Source organism: Antechinus flavipes, chromosome 5 (genome assembly GCF_016432865.1).
Source record: "Antechinus flavipes isolate AdamAnt ecotype Samford, QLD, Australia chromosome 5, AdamAnt_v2, whole genome shotgun sequence".
NCBI lineage: Eukaryota > Metazoa > Chordata > Mammalia > Dasyuromorphia > Dasyuridae > Antechinus > Antechinus flavipes.
This window is the reverse complement of record NC_067402.1, coordinates 110,581,982-110,602,028: the sequence shown is the minus strand read 5'-3', so window position 1 is coordinate 110,602,028 and position 20,047 is coordinate 110,581,982. Positions and strand designations below refer to the sequence as shown.

General features: G+C 32.5%; 1 protein-coding gene across 2 annotated transcripts in view; it reads right to left on the bottom strand.

The window, feature by feature from the left end:
* CHCHD3 (coiled-coil-helix-coiled-coil-helix domain containing 3) overlaps positions 1-20,047 on the bottom strand; it is a 336,173-nt gene that overhangs the window by 302,331 nt on the left and 13,795 nt on the right. For both annotated transcript variants that reach the window (XM_052000966.1, XM_052000967.1), the window contains exon 2: positions 18,008-18,095. In XM_052000966.1, coding sequence (XP_051856926.1) covers positions 18,008-18,095 — 88 coding nt within the window. The remainder of the gene's footprint in view (positions 1-18,007; positions 18,096-20,047) is intronic.

The following is a 20,047-nucleotide window of genomic DNA, read 5'->3' as shown; positions in this document are numbered from 1 at the left end:
TTCCTTTTCATTCTTAATTTTACTCATTTTCAATTTAAAGAAAGAACAAATTAATATCATTTCAACTAACTATAACTGATGGAAATCCCAAGAAGAAATCACTCTGTAACATTAGACAGAAGAACTGAAAAGGGAAAAATTCCTCAAGTAAACACTTAATTTCTATTTAAAAAGTATTGCCAATCTCACTGAATTCTAGTAAGGAGGGGAACACTGATAAATAAGAAACTGTGGTTCTGTTTAGTTTTTTCTAAACTCTCCCTTTCTTACATAATTGGGCTAACTTATGTGGTTTCATATGATTAGCCTGTATATATTTTGTGCATGTTCTCTATGCACCTAAATATCTGCACATGTAGGGCTGTTTTGTCTCTGTATACCTGTGAATAGTCCCTCTATATTCTGTTCTGATCAAATCAAATATAGGAGTCAATTTAAACAAAGACAATGAAAGAAAGTATCCACAGAAGAGTGATAAGGACTACAAATGGTTTCACAAACTAATTTCACAACTGGCTACCCCAGGACTGTATTCCTAAGGATATGGGGGTTGGGTGAAGCCACAAACACAAAAAAAGGATGATTGCTAGTTCTTGAATATCTAAAGAGTTATCATGTGGAAAAGTCTTGCTCTGTGTCCCAGGGATCAGACTGGCAGGATCTTCTAACAAGAATTGTTTGCAAGATTCAGAAAATCAGATCTAGGATTTGACGTAAAGAAAAATAACCTAACAATTAGAGAGATCCTAAAATGAAATGGTATTAGGAGATAGTAGGTTCTCCCTTATTGGAGATCTTCAAACAGATGATGAACATTTGTCAGGTTTTCTGTAGATAAGATTCGTGTTCAGGTCTCCATTGAAGTACACAAGACCCCTAAAGTCATTTCCAACTCATAAATTAGGCAAGGTCACTATATTAAATACAGCCCAAGCCCAAGTACTAGTAAGTGACTATCACAGATTTTTTAAAATATGTGTATACAAATTAATGATAGTGGTCAAGCAAAACAGGAAAACATCAAAAATATGGAAGTTAGTGCATACTGAATGCAAATTGAAATGCTAAGAATTTGTTTATACATCTCTCTTCCCCTATTTCCCACTACTATCTCTCTTACCTCTAAAAAATATTGCTCCAATTTGGAACTGTGCATACCCTTTGATCCAGCAGTGTCATTAATGGGCCTATATCCCAAACAGATCATAAAAAAAGATCATCTGTGCAAAAATGCTCTTTCTGTAGTGGTAAAGAACTGGAAATTAAGTGGATATCCATTAATTGAGGAATGGCTGAATAAGTTATGATATGTGAAATATAATGAATATTATTGTTCTTTAAGAAATGATGAGCAGGCTGATTACAGAAAAGCCTGGAAAGACTTATAGAACTGATGCTGAGAGAAGTGAGCAGAACCAGAACACTGTACACAGAAACAACAAGATTAAGTGATGATTATCTGTGATGGATGTAGTGCTTCTCAGCAATGCAGTGATTCAAGACAATTCCAACAGACTTGAGATGGAAAAGGCCATCCAAATCCAAAGAGAGAACTACGGAGAATAAATATGGATCAAAGCATAGTATTTTCATTGTTCATTTATTTCCTTTTTCTTTTTCCTTTTTGTGCTAATTTTTCTTGAACAATATGACAAACATGGAAATGTTTAAAAGGATCACATATACTTAACCTATATCAGATTGTTTGTTGTTCTGAGGAAGGGAGAAGGAAGGAAGGAAGGGAGAAAAATCCATCAGCTTCAAATTCTTAAGACTACATTTTTCCCTGCAAGCCAACAGGGTACTAAAATATGCAAGCATTCGCCTCTTGAGGCAGTGTTTCAGAAAACAGCTAAATGTTAATATATTTTAGGTACATAACAGAGCAAATAGATATCATGGGGAGACAGCAAGACACGTAAGCACCTGAATTGCATATGCCCCCCCAAAACCAAAACACAGCTGGCAAATTTAAATTTAGATCTACCAACCCTGACAGTGCTCTTTTAATTACTGTTTTCCCTTAAATCCCTACAATCTATTTTTTATCTTACAGCTACCATTGGTGTTTTTCTGTTTGCAGTTATTCTAAGCACAGTATCTAAACACTGAACCACTGAGAATATGTGAGATCAGTTTAAAGAAACAGAGTTCTTAAAGCAAAAACACTTATAAGTAAAAGTTTTATGTGTATATTTTGTGCATTTCCAAACTTTTGTCAATATTAAATTATCATCATCATCATCATCATTCTTTTGGCAGCTAGATGGTATAGTGGATTGAGAGAGTAATGGGTCTGGACTCAGGAAGACTCATCTACTAAGTTCATATCCATACTCAGACATTTACAGGCTGTGTGACTCAGGGCAAGTCACTTAATCCTGTTTGCCTCAGTTTCTCATCTATAAAATGACCTGGAGAAAAAAAATGAAAAACTACTCCAATATTTTTACCAAGAAAATTCCCAATGGAGAATCAGACATGACTAAACATATATATATTTGTAATTTAGGAACCAACTTTTTAAACATTTTTATTTCTCATTATACACATTATATAAACAAATATATCCATATATGAAATTCCAAGCATCCTAAACATGAGTAATTATTTTAATATTATAGTTAATTGATAATAAGTTCCAAGGACAGAAGTCTATTATTTAAAGATATCTACCTATTAAGTATTAAAACAATTATATATGTCTACATGTAAATATAAAATGATACTTTCACATATGTGTTTATGCATATATATGAGTGTGCGTGAATAAGTGCACATATACACATACTTATGTGAAAAGTTTAACACTACTCTGAATCACAGATTATTAGCTCTGCAAGAGATTTAAGACCCAAATCTCTCATTTTGAAAATGAGAAAACTGAAACTCAGAAAGTTCCCATAGCTGGTTTGCCCAGTATCACACAGCAAAATTAGTATCAGTGCCAGGGTTACAACCCAGGGTCCTGAATACCAATCTACTATTATTTCTACTACAATACTCAGATTCTTTAATGACAAATTACATAGAGAACAATATGTATAGAACATAACCTAATGTGACAAAGCACAAAAACAAGAATTAATTTTATGGAGCTAAATTAAACTATCTTTAAAACACAAAGTAAAAGCTTTCTTATGAAAAAAAGAATTGATGTCTTTTTGAAAAGGTAAATCTTTTTAATCAAAATAAGCAGACTAAAATCTTCCAAAATGTTATAAATATATTATTAAAATAATCTAAGTTATTACAATTATACTATACAATTATAAAAAGATCAGTGAGCAGCCCCTAAAATTATAATTGCACACGACCCATATGCACTTGTTTTATATTGTCCAATAGGCATGGTCAGATACCTATGTAAAATTAGAGAACTGCCAAAATTTGTCTTGAAGATTTCTCTACACTATTTAATGCTGATTTCTTCAAAATGGGTGCTCCCAAGTCCTCAGAGCTTTTTCCCCAATTGAGTGATAAAGTAAGGTATAATCTTACTTAAAATTGTCTCAAAAGATAGACAGAAATGGTTGGTTTACAATCTGTATCAAATGAACTTGAATATGAATGAAATCACAAATTCATTTGACTATTTGAAAACACTGATCTGTATAAACAACCTGAGAATACTAGGCCAATTACTGATAACAGCTTTCTTTCCCAGATAATATATAACATAAACATTTACTATCTAGACATAATACTTTACTACAAAGGGGATACAGTTAAAGCAACTAACATGATGAAGGGAATGGCATTTTGTGGTACAGCATTTTTATTAAGTACCTTTCAAATTACACTAAATATGAGGGAGGCTCTGGTTCCAATAAACAAAATCTTGCATATTTTCCATATGGAAAGCCAAGGGAATAATAAAGATAACATACAGATGATTTCCTACTTTTGAATCTGCTTTTATATAATCTTCAAATCAGAAAGAAGAACCAAAAAAATTAAAAAACTGCAAAGGCAATGTTTACAGGTTGTTTTAAAAATTATTTGTAAACAAATTATCACTCTTTGCTGATGATGTGATGGTATACTTAGAGAACCCCAGAGATTCTACTAAAAAGTTATTAGAAACAATCCACACCTTTAGCAAAGTTGCAGGATACAAAATAAACCCACAAAAGTCATCAGCATTCTTATATCTCACTAACAAAACCCAACAGTTAGAGTTACAAAGAGAAATTCCATTTAAAGTAACTACTGATTGTATAAAATATTTAGGAATCTATCTGCCAAGGGAAAATCAGAAACTTTATGAGCAAAACTACAAAACACTTTCCACACAAATTAAGTCTGATCTAAGCAACTGGAAAAATATTAAATGCTCTTGGATTGGGCAAGCAAATATAATAAAGATGAAACTTCAATACACTGATTCATGCATTGATTCCAGAGTGCTATTGATGAAAAGTGTTACCTGTTTCTTGACACAGAAAGTGATACAGAGAATGAGACATGGCCTTATGGAAATATTGTGCTAATGTATCACAAGAGATTTGCTTTTCTTTTTATTCTTGCCCAAGAAAAGGAAAAGGGAAGGAAGAAAAGTTAAATATAATTTCTTTTTTAAAAGAATATCATCATCCTGTCCTGGCAGCAGATTCCCCCAGAAACAAGGCTGACATCAGTGTGGGGTCAGACAACATATTTACTATCCATGAATTTCATTTCAATGCCATGTTATCAAACACCTTTTAAATTCCTTCAATTCCCTAAACAAAATCCTAGGTTATATAATTGCTTGCTTTCAGCAAATATTAGTTTTTTTAATTAAAGTTAATTAAATGAAATATGTGTTTTAACATCCCAAAAGAAATGACCTATACTTCTGATTCAGAAATAGCATTATTCGTTCTTTTTAAACAACAACAAAAAAAACTGACTCATTTTTCCCCCAATAAAACAAAGCAATCTATTATTCTCCGAAGAATTTCTTCAAAAACATGAAAAATAAAAACTGTTCTGTATCCAAGAAAGTTATTGCATTGATAGAAAAATAAGTTACAACAATAGATGACTAATAAAGAATAAGGTTCTAATCGATATATCGATACGACAGTCAAGAATAGTCCCTAAAATTTACTATAGCGTTACTGAATTCTCCCTGTTTTACTTCATCTGCAGTATACGGAGGTTTCCGTCAAAATTTTTAGGGGGTGTGCATAAATGAAACACTGTAAACATTCAAGCATAAAAAATATGTAATTAAATTGAATCAAACTGACATGGATATTTCAAAGATATTTTGCTTTTGCTATTCCTAACACATTTTACAAATGCTAGAATTGGCACACGTTAATGTAAGGAAAGCAACAGTCTAGAATCCTATACCCACCAAATTACTATGCTCTGCCTTCCTTGCTCTCCATTGCAAATCATTATGTAATTCTAGCCAAAAAGCAACAAACTGGAAAACGTTGTTGCCAGCATTTGTGACTTCAGCACAGATTGTAACAATTTTTAATACTGTAAATTCTATTACTGTCCTTTTCATTGAGAAGTATCTTAAGGATCTTAATTCTAGCAAATGTGCTTTACAGGTTTCTGAATAAAGTCACCTAAATCTTTCTAAGGTCTCATGCCTCACTTAACCTTCTTTAAGAAAGATAATGCTATTTATTTTTCTCCTTCCTGACTGCTCCTCAGTCTTTGTAAAATCATTGTTCACCTTCTGTCCTATTAGCATGAGTATTTCCATGGTTGTATCCTAGTCCTATTGTCCTCCTCTAAATAGGCTCTTCTCTCTTACTTCTTCCCTCTCTCTTTTCTCCTTCCCTCCCTCTTTCATACTTTTATAACTGCATTTCTATATAATGTCCTACCTTCAGAATCCTATGCATATAATTTTATGTACTTTAAACTGTCATTCTGAGAAGGGGTCCAGAATTTTTTATCAGAATGCCCAAACTATCTTTAACACAAACTCTTAAGATTCATTCTTTCTTCAGAACACCAACAGTGTTTCACAGGCATCTCAAACTCAGTATGTCCAAAACACAACTCATGAACTCCCATCCAAAACCTGTCTGCCTTCTCAAACCTACTGCCCACTTCTGTGAGGCAACTACCATCTTTGCAATCACGAGGTTTATAGGCATGGAATCACTTTGGCTCTTTATTCTCCCCAACTCTCACAAAACCAACCAGTTTTCCAGTCTTATAGTGATTTTACTTCCACATCTCTCATTTTCCATTTCTATACATTCACATAGCTACCACTTCTACTTCAATTAACTTATTAAGCTCCCTAACTTCCAGTCCTTCCTATCTTCAATCTTCCCTATAAGGAAAAAAATCTTCCTAAGGCATAGATCTGACCATATTACTCTACCTGCAGAAGCTCACCATTACCCATATACAGTGAAATACAAACTCTTTAGCCTGCCATTTTACGGAACTACACAATCAATCCCCAGGTACCTTTCCAGCCCCATTTTATATATCTCCCCTGCACAAATACTTCACAAACATTCCTGCCAAATTGGACTACTTATACTCTAGTGTTGGCACACTAATGTAAGGAAAGCCACCAAGCTCTGCTTCCTTGCTCTTCATTGAAAATCATTTAAGTAATTCTAGCCAAAAAGCAACAAACTGAACAACATTGTTGCTGGTGTTTGTGACTTCAGAACAAATATTTTTAAATTGCAAATCCTGTTACTATAGTCATTCAGAAGTCTTAAGGATCTTAATTCTAATAAGTGTGCATTACAGGTTTCTGACTAAAGTCATCAAAGTCTTTTCCAAATTCCTTCACTGGGACAAACTATTTCATATGCCAAAAGGCTCTCCACCTTCACCTATCAAAATATTTATGGCTCAGCTCAGGTGCCACCTCCCCTAAACTTTTTCTGATCTGTGATTTTCTTGGGGTCTCTCCCTATTAATTTTTTGCTGTGCTATACTTAAGTGTGCACATACTTTTTCTTCCCAATATATTGAGGACAAGAACTCTTTTTTCCCCCAAGGCTGAGCACAGCACCTTGCACAGAATAGATTCCTTATAAACACTGAGTTAAACTACGTTATTACCTAGAAAACACAGGGAGTTAAGATTTTGTTGTTTCCTATGCTCCCCAAAATAAAAACTCTTGTTTCTAAAAAGACATTATAACTGTCAATAAAAAGTTATTTTTTTAAAAAAAAAAAGACATTATAAAAAGAACAGTAAAACCTGCACATGTGTATTTTCCAAAAGGAATTACAGCTTATTCCATCAAAGCTATTTCTCCTCTTAAGAACATTCTCACTTATATGATGATCAACTATGAAAGATTTAGCTGTTCTTTGCAATACAAAGATTCAAGACAGTTCTGAAGAACCTATGAAAAAAAATGCTATCCACATCCACAGAAAAATTACAATTCCAAATATAGTGCTTTCTTTTTCTTTTTCTTGGGGTTTTTTGTCTGTCTTTTCTTTTAGAACATGACTAACATGGAAATATTTTATATGTTTCTATATGAATAACCTTATCAAACTGCTTGCCTTCTCAATGAATGAGGAGGGGGAAGGGAAAATAGAAGATAATTTGGAACTCAAAATAATAAAAATGAAGGTTACAAATTGTTTTTACAGGTAATTTTTTAAAATAAAATATCACTTCAAAATAACTTTAAAATAATGTCAAGTGGAATTTTGGCATGAAAAAGACAATACAAAGTTGGGGGGAGACATTTTTCTCATCCAAGATAACTAAAGAGGTTAGAAGGAGAAGACCATGATACAGGGATAGAAGCCAACCCAAAGCAGACACAGCAGCAACATAAGTGGTGGGCCAGGTGTCAACTGCAGCTAAGAAATCTCTCAGCCCAAGTGAATCTGGTCAACTGGTCTAAAAGAAATCACAGGAGGCCCCTATGCCAGAACTGGGCACAGGGCTAAGCACTATTTGGAAACTCCATTGTCCATAATTGCTTCTGGATCTCTGAAAAGAAAATCATTTGCAAATGCAATGAAGTTAGTAGATCTAGTTACAGTTGCAGGACAGAGAAGAACACTAGTTCTTGTGTCTGCAAGGGAAGTTACTATGGAAAGAACAAAGCACAAACTAGGAGAACAGTGTCGCACCTCTTCCCATATCACACTATCATGGAGACATTGAAAACTTATAGATCACCAGAACTAGCTCTAAAAATACTGGCACAAAAACATTTGAAGTTTGAGACACCACAAAGCACACCAGGTGAACAGAGCCCAACTTTATCATATTTAAAGTTCAAAGTCAAGAAATGGGCTAGAAAAATAAGCAAACAACAACAAAAAGAAACTGACTGTAAAAAGCTACTATTGTGACCAAAAATGACAAAGATATAAAACTCAGAAAAACACAAGAACTATAATGCCTCAAAGAAAATGTACAAATTAGAAACAAGATAAACAAGAATTCCTAGAAAAAAGAAACAAAAGAGATGCAAAAAAATTGTTTAAAAAATTGAAGCATTAAAAGAGAATTAATTTGAGGAGAAAAAAAGAGACAAAAAATACTGAAGAAAACAACATCCTAAAAACCAAAATTAGTCAAATGGTAAAAGAGGTAAAAAAAAAAAAAAAAAAAGAAAACGCCTTAAAAAGCAAAATTAATCAAATGAAAAAAGAGATACAAAAACTCCCTGAAGAAAATATTCCTTAAAAATTGGAAGTAGGCAAATAGAAACTAGTGAGACATCAAGAAACAAAAAAAGTCAAAAGAATGAAAAAACTAAAAATGTGAAATTCCTAATTAAATTAAAAAAAACAACAACTAGGAATTGATATTAGAGTGGGGGAGAAAGGGTGGAAATACCACCAATGAAAATGAAATTAAAGAAACTACTTTGCTCAATTATATGCCAGCTAAAGTAACAACCTAAGTGAAATGGATGATTACTTACAAATATATGAACTGCCTTGATCAATAGAAGATGAAATGGAATATTTAAATAATTCTATCCTAAAAAGTAAAAGAAACTGAACAAGCTATAAAGAACACCTTTGAGAAAAAAACCCTGAGAAGATAAGACTCACAAGTGAAATGTTTAGAAAATAATTAATGCTTATTAGGCTATAAACTGTTTGGGGGAAAGTTTTCCCAAATTACTTCTATGTCACAAATACAATTATAACACTTCAACCTGTGATGACCATGTATTTTAAAATCAGCCGGAATCAGTAATTAAGGTTAAGGGAAAATCTTCAATCTTTATTCTTTTTGAGGTGAAGGGGGATTGTGATAGCAATATGAGCAGCTATGACAAGAAGCCAGCCAGCAGTCTCTCTCCGCTTCTCTCTCCACCCCTCTGCCTCCACCCACCAAAATTGTCATTTCCTATACAACATATCAGGACTTACACAAAGAGTGGGCAGGGGCCATTCTTTCTCCAAGCATATATATTAATAGAGTATGGTCCAATTACTATTTAGCCTCACATGCTTGGGATCTCAGTGCATCAACTCAAGCTTCAGCCCATTATCAACCAAGGATAGCAAAAATACAGGGGGGAGGATGCATAATGATTCAAAAATTTTAAGTATAAGTAAGGAGCTTACAACAATACATTTACTGCAAAAATCATATAATATGAACAAATGGGATTTATATAAAGATTGCAAAAATTATGATGATCTCAAGTGATTCAGAAAAGTGCTTCTGATAAAAGACAATGCTCCAGAGAGAAAAACAATGGAGCCTTTCTTAAAATGATAAATACTTTTTATCTAAAACCTTGAACAAGTATCATCTGCAATGGGATTAAAACCGGAAGCCTTATTAAAAATATAAGGGGTAAATGAAGAATGTCTATTATCACCACTTTTCAGTATTATACCAGAAATAAAAGCTATAGCAATAAGACAAAAAAATTAAAGAATGATAATAGGCAATAATGAAACAAAACTATAACTCCTGACAATTGAGATGATGAAGTACTTAAAGAAGTACTTAAAGATAAAGGTACTATCTTGGCACTACCTCCAGAATTTTTTTTTCTAGTGTTCTTTAAGTATACTAGAAAATAAAAAAAAAATTCTGGAGGTGGTGCCAAGATGGTAGAATGAAGCCAGAAAGCTGCTTGAGCTTTTCCAATTTCTCTCGAAAACCTCATGAAACCAAATCTCTGAATAGATGACTGACCCAGACATTCTGGAGAAAAAATTGAAACTATGCCCAAAGGACTATCAAACTGTGCATATCCTTTGATCCATCAGTGTTTCTACTGGGCCTGTGTCCCAAAGAGATCATAAAAAAGGGGAAAAAAATCCATGTGCAAAAATGTTTGTAGCAGCTCTTTTTTTAGCAGTAAGGAACTAGAATATGAGGGGATTCCCATCAGATGGGAAATAGCTGAATAAGTTAAGGCATATGAAAGTTATGTAATATTATTGTTCTATAAGAAACAATCATTTCAGAAAGTCCTGGAGGACTTACATGAACTGATGCTAAGTGAAATGAGTAGAATCAGGAGAACATTATGTACAACAACAGCAAGATTATATAATGAACAATTCTGATGGATGTGGCTCTTTTCAACAATGAGGATAATCAGGTCAATTTCAATTGACTTGTGATGGAAAGATCCTCCCACAGAGAGGATCGTGGGAAATGAATGTGATCACAACATAGCATTTTCAGCTATTTTGTCATTTGTTTGCTTTTTGTTTTCTTCCTCATATTTTTCTTCTTGATCTAATTTTTTTTACTATAGCCTGGTAAATGTGGAAATATGAATAGAAAAATGACACATGTTTAACATATAGATTACTTGCTGTCCAGGGAAAGAGGGAGGGGGAAAGAGGGAGAAAATTTTGGTACAAGATTTTGTAAAGATGAATGTTGAAAATAAAAAGCTATTACAAAAAAAAAAAAGTCAAGAACATCAGTGTAATGAATGAAAAAAATTGAAGGAAAGCAACCTATTAGTATGAGATTTCAAATTATATGACATATCATGTTCATTTTTTTCTTTTTCTTGTTTTTTTATTCCTCATGGTTTTTCCTTCTGTTCTGACTTTTCTCTCCCAACATGATTCATAAGAAAATGTGTTTTTTTTAATTTAATATACATGTATTACTAGAAAAAAATTAAAATTTAAAAAACCATATGACAAAACAATAGTCATCAAAAGAATACGATACTGATCAAAAAACAGTGCTGGATCAATTGAATTACACAATAAACAGTAATTATTAAAGTAATCTAGTGTTTGATAAATGCAAAGAACCAAGGTTTGGAGGCAAAAACTCACCATGTTACAAAAACTGCTAGGAAAACTGGAAAGCAGATTAGAAATTAGACATAGACTAAAATCTCATACCATATGCCAAGGTAAGATCAAAATGAGTATATAATTTAGTCATTAACAGATGACATAAGAAAAGTAGAGGAGCATAGAGAATTTTACTTGTCAGAAAAAGATGATAAATGTTGGAGGGGATATGGGAAAACTGTGATACTAATGCTTTTGACAGTGGAGCTTTGAAATGATTCAACCATCCTGGAGATCAATTTAGAACTATGCCCAAAGAACTATAAAATTGTACATACCCTTTGACCAATAATATCACTATTAGCTTTGTATTCCAAAGAGATCACAAAAGGGGGGGAGGGAGAAAAGGGAATCCACATGTGCAAACATTTCTATGTTTGTAGCAGCTCTTTTTCCGGTGTCAAGGAACTGGGAATTGTGTGTATGCTCATCAGTTAGGGAATAGCTAAATATGGTATGTGAATATATTATTGTTCTATAATAAAAGATAAGCAGGATGATTTCAGAAAAGCCTGTAAAAGACTTAAACTGATAATTAGAAAAGTGAATAGAACCAAGAGAACACTGTACACAGCAACAAGATTATATGATCAACTGTGATAGACTTAACTACTCTCAGCAATGCAGTAATTTAAAATAATTTCAACAGATTTGGGATAAAAAATGCCATCTGTCTCAAAAGAGGCACTATGGAGACTGAATATGAATCAAAGCACATTGTTTTCACCTTTGTTTCTCTTCTTGTGTTTTCTTTTCTTTTGGTCTGATTTTTCTTGTACAACATGACAAATGTGAAAATATGTTTAAAAGGATTTTATATGTTAAAACCTATATCAAATAGTTTGCTATCTTGGGGAGGAAGTGAAGAAGGGAAGGAGAAAAATATGGAATATAAAATCTTACAAAAATGAATGCTGAAAACTATCTTTACATGTATTTATGTATATTTACATGTATTTGGGGAAAATAAAATACTGTTGAGAAAAAAAGCAAAAGAAAGAAAAGTTTACCCATCAGATTTGTGGATAAGGGAAGAATTCAGGACCAAATCAGAGCTAGAGAGGATCACAGTAAGTAAAATGGATAATTTTGATTACTTAAAAATAAAAGTTTTTTTTTTAAATTAGAGTATTGCACAAACAAAACTAATACAGCCAAAACTGGAAGAAAAACAGGAATGAGGGAGGACATTTTAAAACAAATTTAACTGATAAAGACCTTATTTCCAAAATAGGTATAGGAAATATGGCCAAACTCATAAAAATACAAACTATTCCCCAACTAATAAATAGTCAAAGGATAAGAACAGGCAGTTTTCGAAGAAATCAAAGATATCTATAGTCACAAGAAAAAATGCTCTAAATCACTATTGACTAAATATATGTGAATTAAAACAATTGAGAAACTATGTCTTACTTAATAAAATGGCAAATATGACAGAAAAGAAAAAATGACAAATGCTTGAGGGAATGTGGAAAAACTAGTACACTAATACACTATTGGGGGAGTTGTGAATTAGTCCAACCATTTGAGAAAACAATTTGGAACTATATTCAAAGGACTATAAAAGTGTGTATATCTTTTGACCCAAAATTACCACTACTAAGTCTGTATCCCAAAAATAACAAAGGAAAAGAAAAAGGCTCTACATGTGCAAAAATATTTATAACAGCTCTTCTTGTGGTGGCAAAAAACTGGAAACAGAAAGGATACCCATCAACTGGGGAATGGCTAAACAAGTTGCATATGAATGTGATGTAATACTATAAGAAATGATAAGCAGGACAGTTTCAGAAAAACTTGGGAAGTGAGTAAAATCAGAAGAACACAATACATAGTTAAAAACAATATCATAACATTGATCAATTTTATAAATTATTGGGCGATTTTGACCACATAATACCCAATATAGTTCTGAAAGACTTCAGATGAAAAATGTGACCTCTCTCCAGAGAAAGATATGAAGAAGTCTGAACACAGATCAAAGCATTCTTTTTCACTCTATTTTTTTGTTTCTGGTTTATTTTTGGTCTGTTTTCTTTTTCAACATGGCTAATATGAAAATATTTTTTGCATGATTGCACACATATATCAAATTGTTTGCCTTTTCAAGGTCAGGGAAAGAAAGAATTTGAGAGAAATCTGGAATTTTTTTCAACTGAATGTTAAACATCTTTATGTGTAAATGGGAAAAAAAATCAGACAAAAAAATTTTAAAGGAAAACATGAGAAAAAATAAGTGCTAATATACTGAGTTTTGCACTTGAGATTTAAGAGATGAAATTTCATCATAAGAAAAAACTTCTCTATCTTATAAATGGAGCACCCAAGCATAACACATATTCATGTATTATGAAGACAGAGTTCTAAGAAAGTATAATTCTTGCCCAGAGCACATAAATAAGATGCTAACCCAAAGAACAGATAGTTGAGGGGAAACATATTAACTGTCTTCAGATATCTGAAAAAACATGATGTTGAAAAAAAAGGAAACTTGGATTCTCTATTTCAAGGTCAAAACAAATTCCACTACATGCAAAGGACAAGGGAATATAGAGTGGAGCTCTCCATAATGAAAAACTTTCAAATAATCAGAATTCAAAATGAGGCAGAGAATTATGAATTCAATTTTTTGGCACTCTGAATTATAAAGTTATCCTATACATATAAATCATATTCCAAACTGTATTGAATCACGTGTGAACATCTAACTACTCTACCTAGACTATAAAATCCTGGAGGCCAAGTCATATCTTATTTATAAAACAGATAAAACTGAGAGACTTGTTTACTGTTCACCCTTCATGTAGGGCTATGACTAAGTCTGGAAATGGTAGACCAAGAGGATCAGTTCCCTGAAGAAAGTAACCTAGAAAGTATGCATGCATTTGTTTACCTAAATTAATGCTGTTTTGTTGGGGCTGTGCTATTTCCTACACAAATTGGTTTTCTGCCGATTTTAATCCTGCCAAATACTTAGCTATCTCTGTAATGTAGTTAACATAAATTGTTCCTATTTTTCACAATGACAAGAAATTTAGAGAAATTTACAGTGGGATAATAATGAAAGTGAGTTATTTGTCTTTTCTCAGATTCATCATTTTCCTCTAGTTTTCAGAGGCTGAGAAAAAAAATCAACAAATACCTTCTCCTCTCTTTGCCTGATCCTACACTTCCTTCTTCACACTGATTATTGGGGCACAATTTCCTCACCAAAAAAGCAGTCAAATATGGAACATTTGAATTCACCAGATATTTCAAAAGAGAAAGAGATCAATGTAGGAGAAAGTCAATGTTTCAAAATGGATGTTAAAAATCACAGGTAAAACATATTACTCAAAAGTAGACAAATATTCCTATAAAAAGCTTTGGATTTTTTTGTACAGTCTCCACAAGAAACAAAGATGTCAATAGCATGGGGTTAGAGTATAAACTGGTGTAGAGTTTAAAAAAAAAAAAAGCAAAGAGACAGCAAGAACACAAATTCTTCAGAATATATTCATTAAAGTGGCATCATTGTCTGCTTTGGGTGTCGCAGAATTTATTATTTTACTAAAAATAATTTAATATGCAAAGCATTTGTTGCAACGAGCCATTGGTCTGTTAAAAGTTTAGCAAAAAAATAGTTTCAGGGGAAATTTACCCTCTCCTACAACACAAATTCTATGTTCAAAAATAATTTACTATAGACATATTTAGTTCACATGTATAAAAGGCCTAAGGCTCTCAATTTCTCAAAAGCATTATCCTTACAGTTCAATCATGCAAAGTGGCCCCAGACCACAGGCCAAGAGTCTATGAAAAAGTATGCCAGGAGAAAAATAAATTAATTCTAAAAACTCAACTCTTATCCAATGTATTTGTCATCTGCTTGACTTTGAGAAAAATGGTAAAGGCTGATAAAAATCCTGGCCATAAAAAGATTCCCATTTTCCACCCACAATACTACCTAAGTAATGACTCAAAGCAAAGGCTCAAACCTATTGTTCAGCATCTTAGTGAAACCATTATTTCAGCTCAAGTGTCCATTTTTAAAAGCTCAAGAGGAAAAATTCTATATAAGCTTTGTATAATCATCAGCAGCTAGTTTCAATTTTTATTCTTAAAACAATCCAAAGAAATAGTCAACAGCCTCTCCAGATAGATCCAAGTCTTTTAACTCCCTCCCAAAGAGGGAAAGACAGAATGACAATAGTCACTAAGAGAACCTGTTTTTCCTTAACTTCTAAGTTAAATCTATTAGAAAGATAATGTGAACCATTTGAAGTACATTTTGAAGAAATGCTTTCCTAAATCTTAGGTTCCTAGATGAACCAAGTTAAGTTCTTAGAGGAAGAATCAGCCAAGAGAAGGATAATGGGATACTTCTGTTCTCATTTATTCTCACCTATAATACTAGCCACCCTGTCACTAAACTAATGTCACGAGCCACATTTGGCATATCAAACTGTTAATCTGATCTAGAGATTCTAATGCATGTGTCAGAATTTTATAATAACATATTTATATGGTACTTTAAAGTTTACAAAGGCTTTTTAACTAGTGTTATTCCATTTTATAGATGAGGAAAAGTGAAGTTAAGAGAAATCATTTGGCCTGACCAACATCATACAATGAATAGGACGGCAGGTAAGCATCTCAAAGAATGGCATACATACCAGGGCTACAATCAGGGGTTGTCAGCCCTCTGAAATTTCTAACCTGGCAGTCAGAGATTTAACAAAGTAGTATCTGCACCCAAGAAGCTTAGTGAAGTAATACATAACAGTGCCACTGGCATCACAATGGGCAAACACTATGTCTCTTATAGAACAATCATTCAGGCAAGTTTTTGGTTTTCATTTTTTGGAAGTCGATAGCAAATAGAGGAAGAGCTCTGACGTCAGTTCTTATCAAATGTCCCACATACTTCTACCAAACTCTGTGTCAGGTTTTACCTGTCTTCACACTATTGGTTAGATGGAGACTATAATAAAAAAATTCTTTAGGGAAATTTAAGCCTAGAACTACAGAGTTTGTTGAAGTTGTTATCTAGTCATATCAGGATATCTGAGGTGTTCTTAGCAAAGATACTAGAAAAAGTTTGCTTTTTCCTTCTCCAACTAATTTTCCAGATGAGTAAAATAGATTTAAGTGATTGCCTGAAGTCACATGGATAATAAGTGTCTGAAGTCAAATTTTAACTGGGGAAAATAGGTGTTTTTGATTGTGGGCCCATTCTCTATCCACTAAGTCACCTAGCTGCCCATAACCACTTTTTATCCACCCATTTTCACAAAGCACAATCCAAAAACCTCACCCAAATGGATCAACTTGTCTCCTTTATATAAGGATCAAATAAAAAGAATTATTAGGAAATGAAGCAAACAAGAGAGAAAGCCACTTACTAAATAAAAGTTATTTTCTGAGCTAACCTGATATAATGCTGAGACAAATCTTTCCATTTGACTGATCGATACTATAAACAACAATCACCACTTTCAGCATTGTATACCCTTTCTATGACTCAGTTATGAAAACTTTATAAGGTAATAGGAAATTTCCAGGCTCTGTACAACCAAGTTATTACATAAGTAAAAAAAGTATCAAGAAGAAATTTAATTTTTATTAAATATCACTTGAATTATTGAACATTACATTAAGAAAAACTTGACAGCTCCTTTAGAATAAATTGTAATGGAATTCAACTTATACAAATAGGAAAAAAACAGGGTATATCCCCTATTACATGCAGTGCAAGTCTGGTTCTTATTTCTCTAGTTCTAGAGGCCAGCAACCTCTCTGATTTCCCAGTGGCACAAAAAGAGTTAACCAACATCTACAATTGTCATCATCAGATTTTTAGATAATGAAGAAGCACAGTAATACTGTTTTACTTGTTTTTTCTCATATAATGCTTTCTAATAACTACTGTAATATCTCTTTAATGTTTAACATCTCTTTCACTCAAATTCTGTACTTCTCTATCAGTATTAAGTGTGTATATCAGAAAAGACAGAAATGGATAAGAAAATGTACTATTTTCTCTCCGTAAAATGAAGAACAAAATGGAACTACTGAATAAAATATCTGAATATACTATCTGAAATTAATCACATTCCTATGAATGATCCAAAGCATATTAGGGAAAACTTATTCTTCTATTGATTTATAATAATTTTAATTATACTGAATTTTGTAAAATGTAGAAGTAATTCCAATTCCAACTTTCAAAATTCAAAAAACAAATTTACATTTTAAATGGTACTTCAATTAGATCAAATAATAGTAGTTTTGTAATGCTTTTTTATTTCAAAGTATTTAGTAACTATTAACCTCTAAATCCTTACAATATATCTATAAGATAAGAACACTGTCTTCACTTAACAGAAAGAGAAAAAAACCTAAGGAGGTTACAAAGCTAGAGAAAGGACACAGAATATGGATTAAAAATTAGACTTTTTAGATGCAAAGAAGTGAAAGGAAACCCACCTGAAATTTAAAAAACTTCAAAGGGTATCTTTCTATTGGATTCAAATAGAATCAAAAATTCCCAAGGTTGGTTAAAAGGCAAAAGCACACATAATTCAGTTCAATTCAGATATTTTATTAAATGATTAGAATGTACATATCACTAGTTGAGGGAAGAAGACATAATTCAAAATCTAATGGGTCTCCTTTTTTTTCAAATGGACTCTTCATATTACCATATCTCATCTCCTCACTTATGATTTTCTGTTAACATCTCTCAAAGGTCAAATTTTGGAAATACCTTTAGAATCATAACCACGAAAGGTACTTGGAGACTTTGGACCAGATGGAGAAGATTCTTTCATTCGCCCAATAACATTTTCTGAAAGCTGGAAAAAAAAAAAAGGCATAATTCAACAAAATCTGTTAGAAGAGTATGAAATACAAATGATACAAAAAGTCCAAGTCATACATTCATATAAATAAACATATAAACATTTTTGTGCATAATAACTGGTCTATAGAAAATTAGGGTGAGTAAGAAACTAAGCAAAAAATAATTTCACTGGCATTTGAAAATGCACTCCACTAGTGGTTCTCTTGGATAAAGAGATCTAATTCAGTTTCAATTGATCAAGGATGGACAGAAGCAGCTACAAAAGAAAGAACACTGGGAAATGAATGTAAACTGCTTGCATTTTTGTTTTTCTTCCCGGGTTATTTATACCTTCTGAATCCAATTCTCCCTGTGCAACAAGAGAACTGTTTGGTTCTGCACACATATATTGTATCTAGGATATAATGTAATCTATTTAACATGTAAAGGACTGCTTGTCATCTGGGGGAGGGGGTGGAGGGAGAGAGGGGAAAAATCAGAACAGAAGTGAGTGCAAGGGATAATGTTGTAAAAAATTACCCTGGCATGGGTTCTGTCAATAAAGTTATTAAAAAAATAAATTAAAAAAAAAAAAAAAAGAAAGAAAGAAAATGCACTCCACAATAGTAGTACTGCATTTCTCTTCTAATCTTATTACTTTCTCATGGGGCAGGCGTGCGTGTGTACGTGTACACACACACACACACACACACACACACCCATAATATCAGATAAAGAGGTGGCTTTATTCTGAATCCAAAGGATTATAATTGGGATCTGACAAAAAAAAAAAAAAAAATACTGCGTCCTACTGCAGGGAGAACAAATGACTAGCTAACCTAGGAGACCAAAGGCAAGCTTGATAACTGTGTTAAACTGAACTATAATGGAATTTGCACACAGAAAATTATTTCCCTGAATATAACATATACTAAGATTCTCTCACACTTACACAAAGCATCTATATATTTTAAATTAGAATAGCATGAAAACCCATACCAGAAATTTATTGTATTATATGTTATAAGCATTTATTTATTTATTCATTCATTCATTTATTTATTTATTTATTTGGCTTTTTTTTTTTTTGCACCAAACTGCTTTCCAGTTTGCCTATTAGTTGTCATAGAATGAAGAGTTCTTGTCCTACCAATTTATGCCCCTGAATTTATGTAGCATTAAAACAACTGTATACATTTATTTCTAAGTGTTATTTATCCAATTAAGTCTGCAAATCAAGTTTTCTATTCTTATCCACTACCAGGTAGTTTTGCTAGTTCTACTTTGTAATAGAGTTTGAATTCTCATAGCAGCTCTAAGTCATTTCTGGTTCCTACTTCTTTCCCTTATCCTTTATTTTTAATCTTAGTATTTATTCCTCCAAGATAATTTTGTTATTTTTTCTAATTATTTAATATATCCTTTGGTTATATGGTTTGGCATAGAAAAAAAAATTGGGGAATATCATTCATTTTTACTATATTTGTAGAGCTGAGATATGAAAGCTAGTATCTCTTCACCTGCTTACGGCTTCATTTGCCCTGCATCTGTCTTTTATGTTAACTATATAAAAGATCTTGTTTGAACAAATTTCTCAGAGTAGCTCCTCCTTAATTTGTATGATTGTGATTGAATAGTATCGTGCTATACGATGAACAGATTATTCTTTGGACCAGATGGAGAAGATTCCTTCATTCACCCAATAACATTTTCTGAAAGCTGAAAAAAAAAAAAAACCATAATCTAACAAAATCAGTTAGAAGAATATGAAATACAAATGATACAAAAAGTATTTCAGAAAAACCTTAAATGAACTGATGCAAAGTAAAGAGAGCAGAACCAGAAGAACACTTTACACAGTAACAATATCATAACCATGACAAACTTTATTAGTAATATACAGAAATATTCATCATGTTGTTGATTCATTTTTAGCCTGAAACTTTAATGAGGTTTGTCTGAATT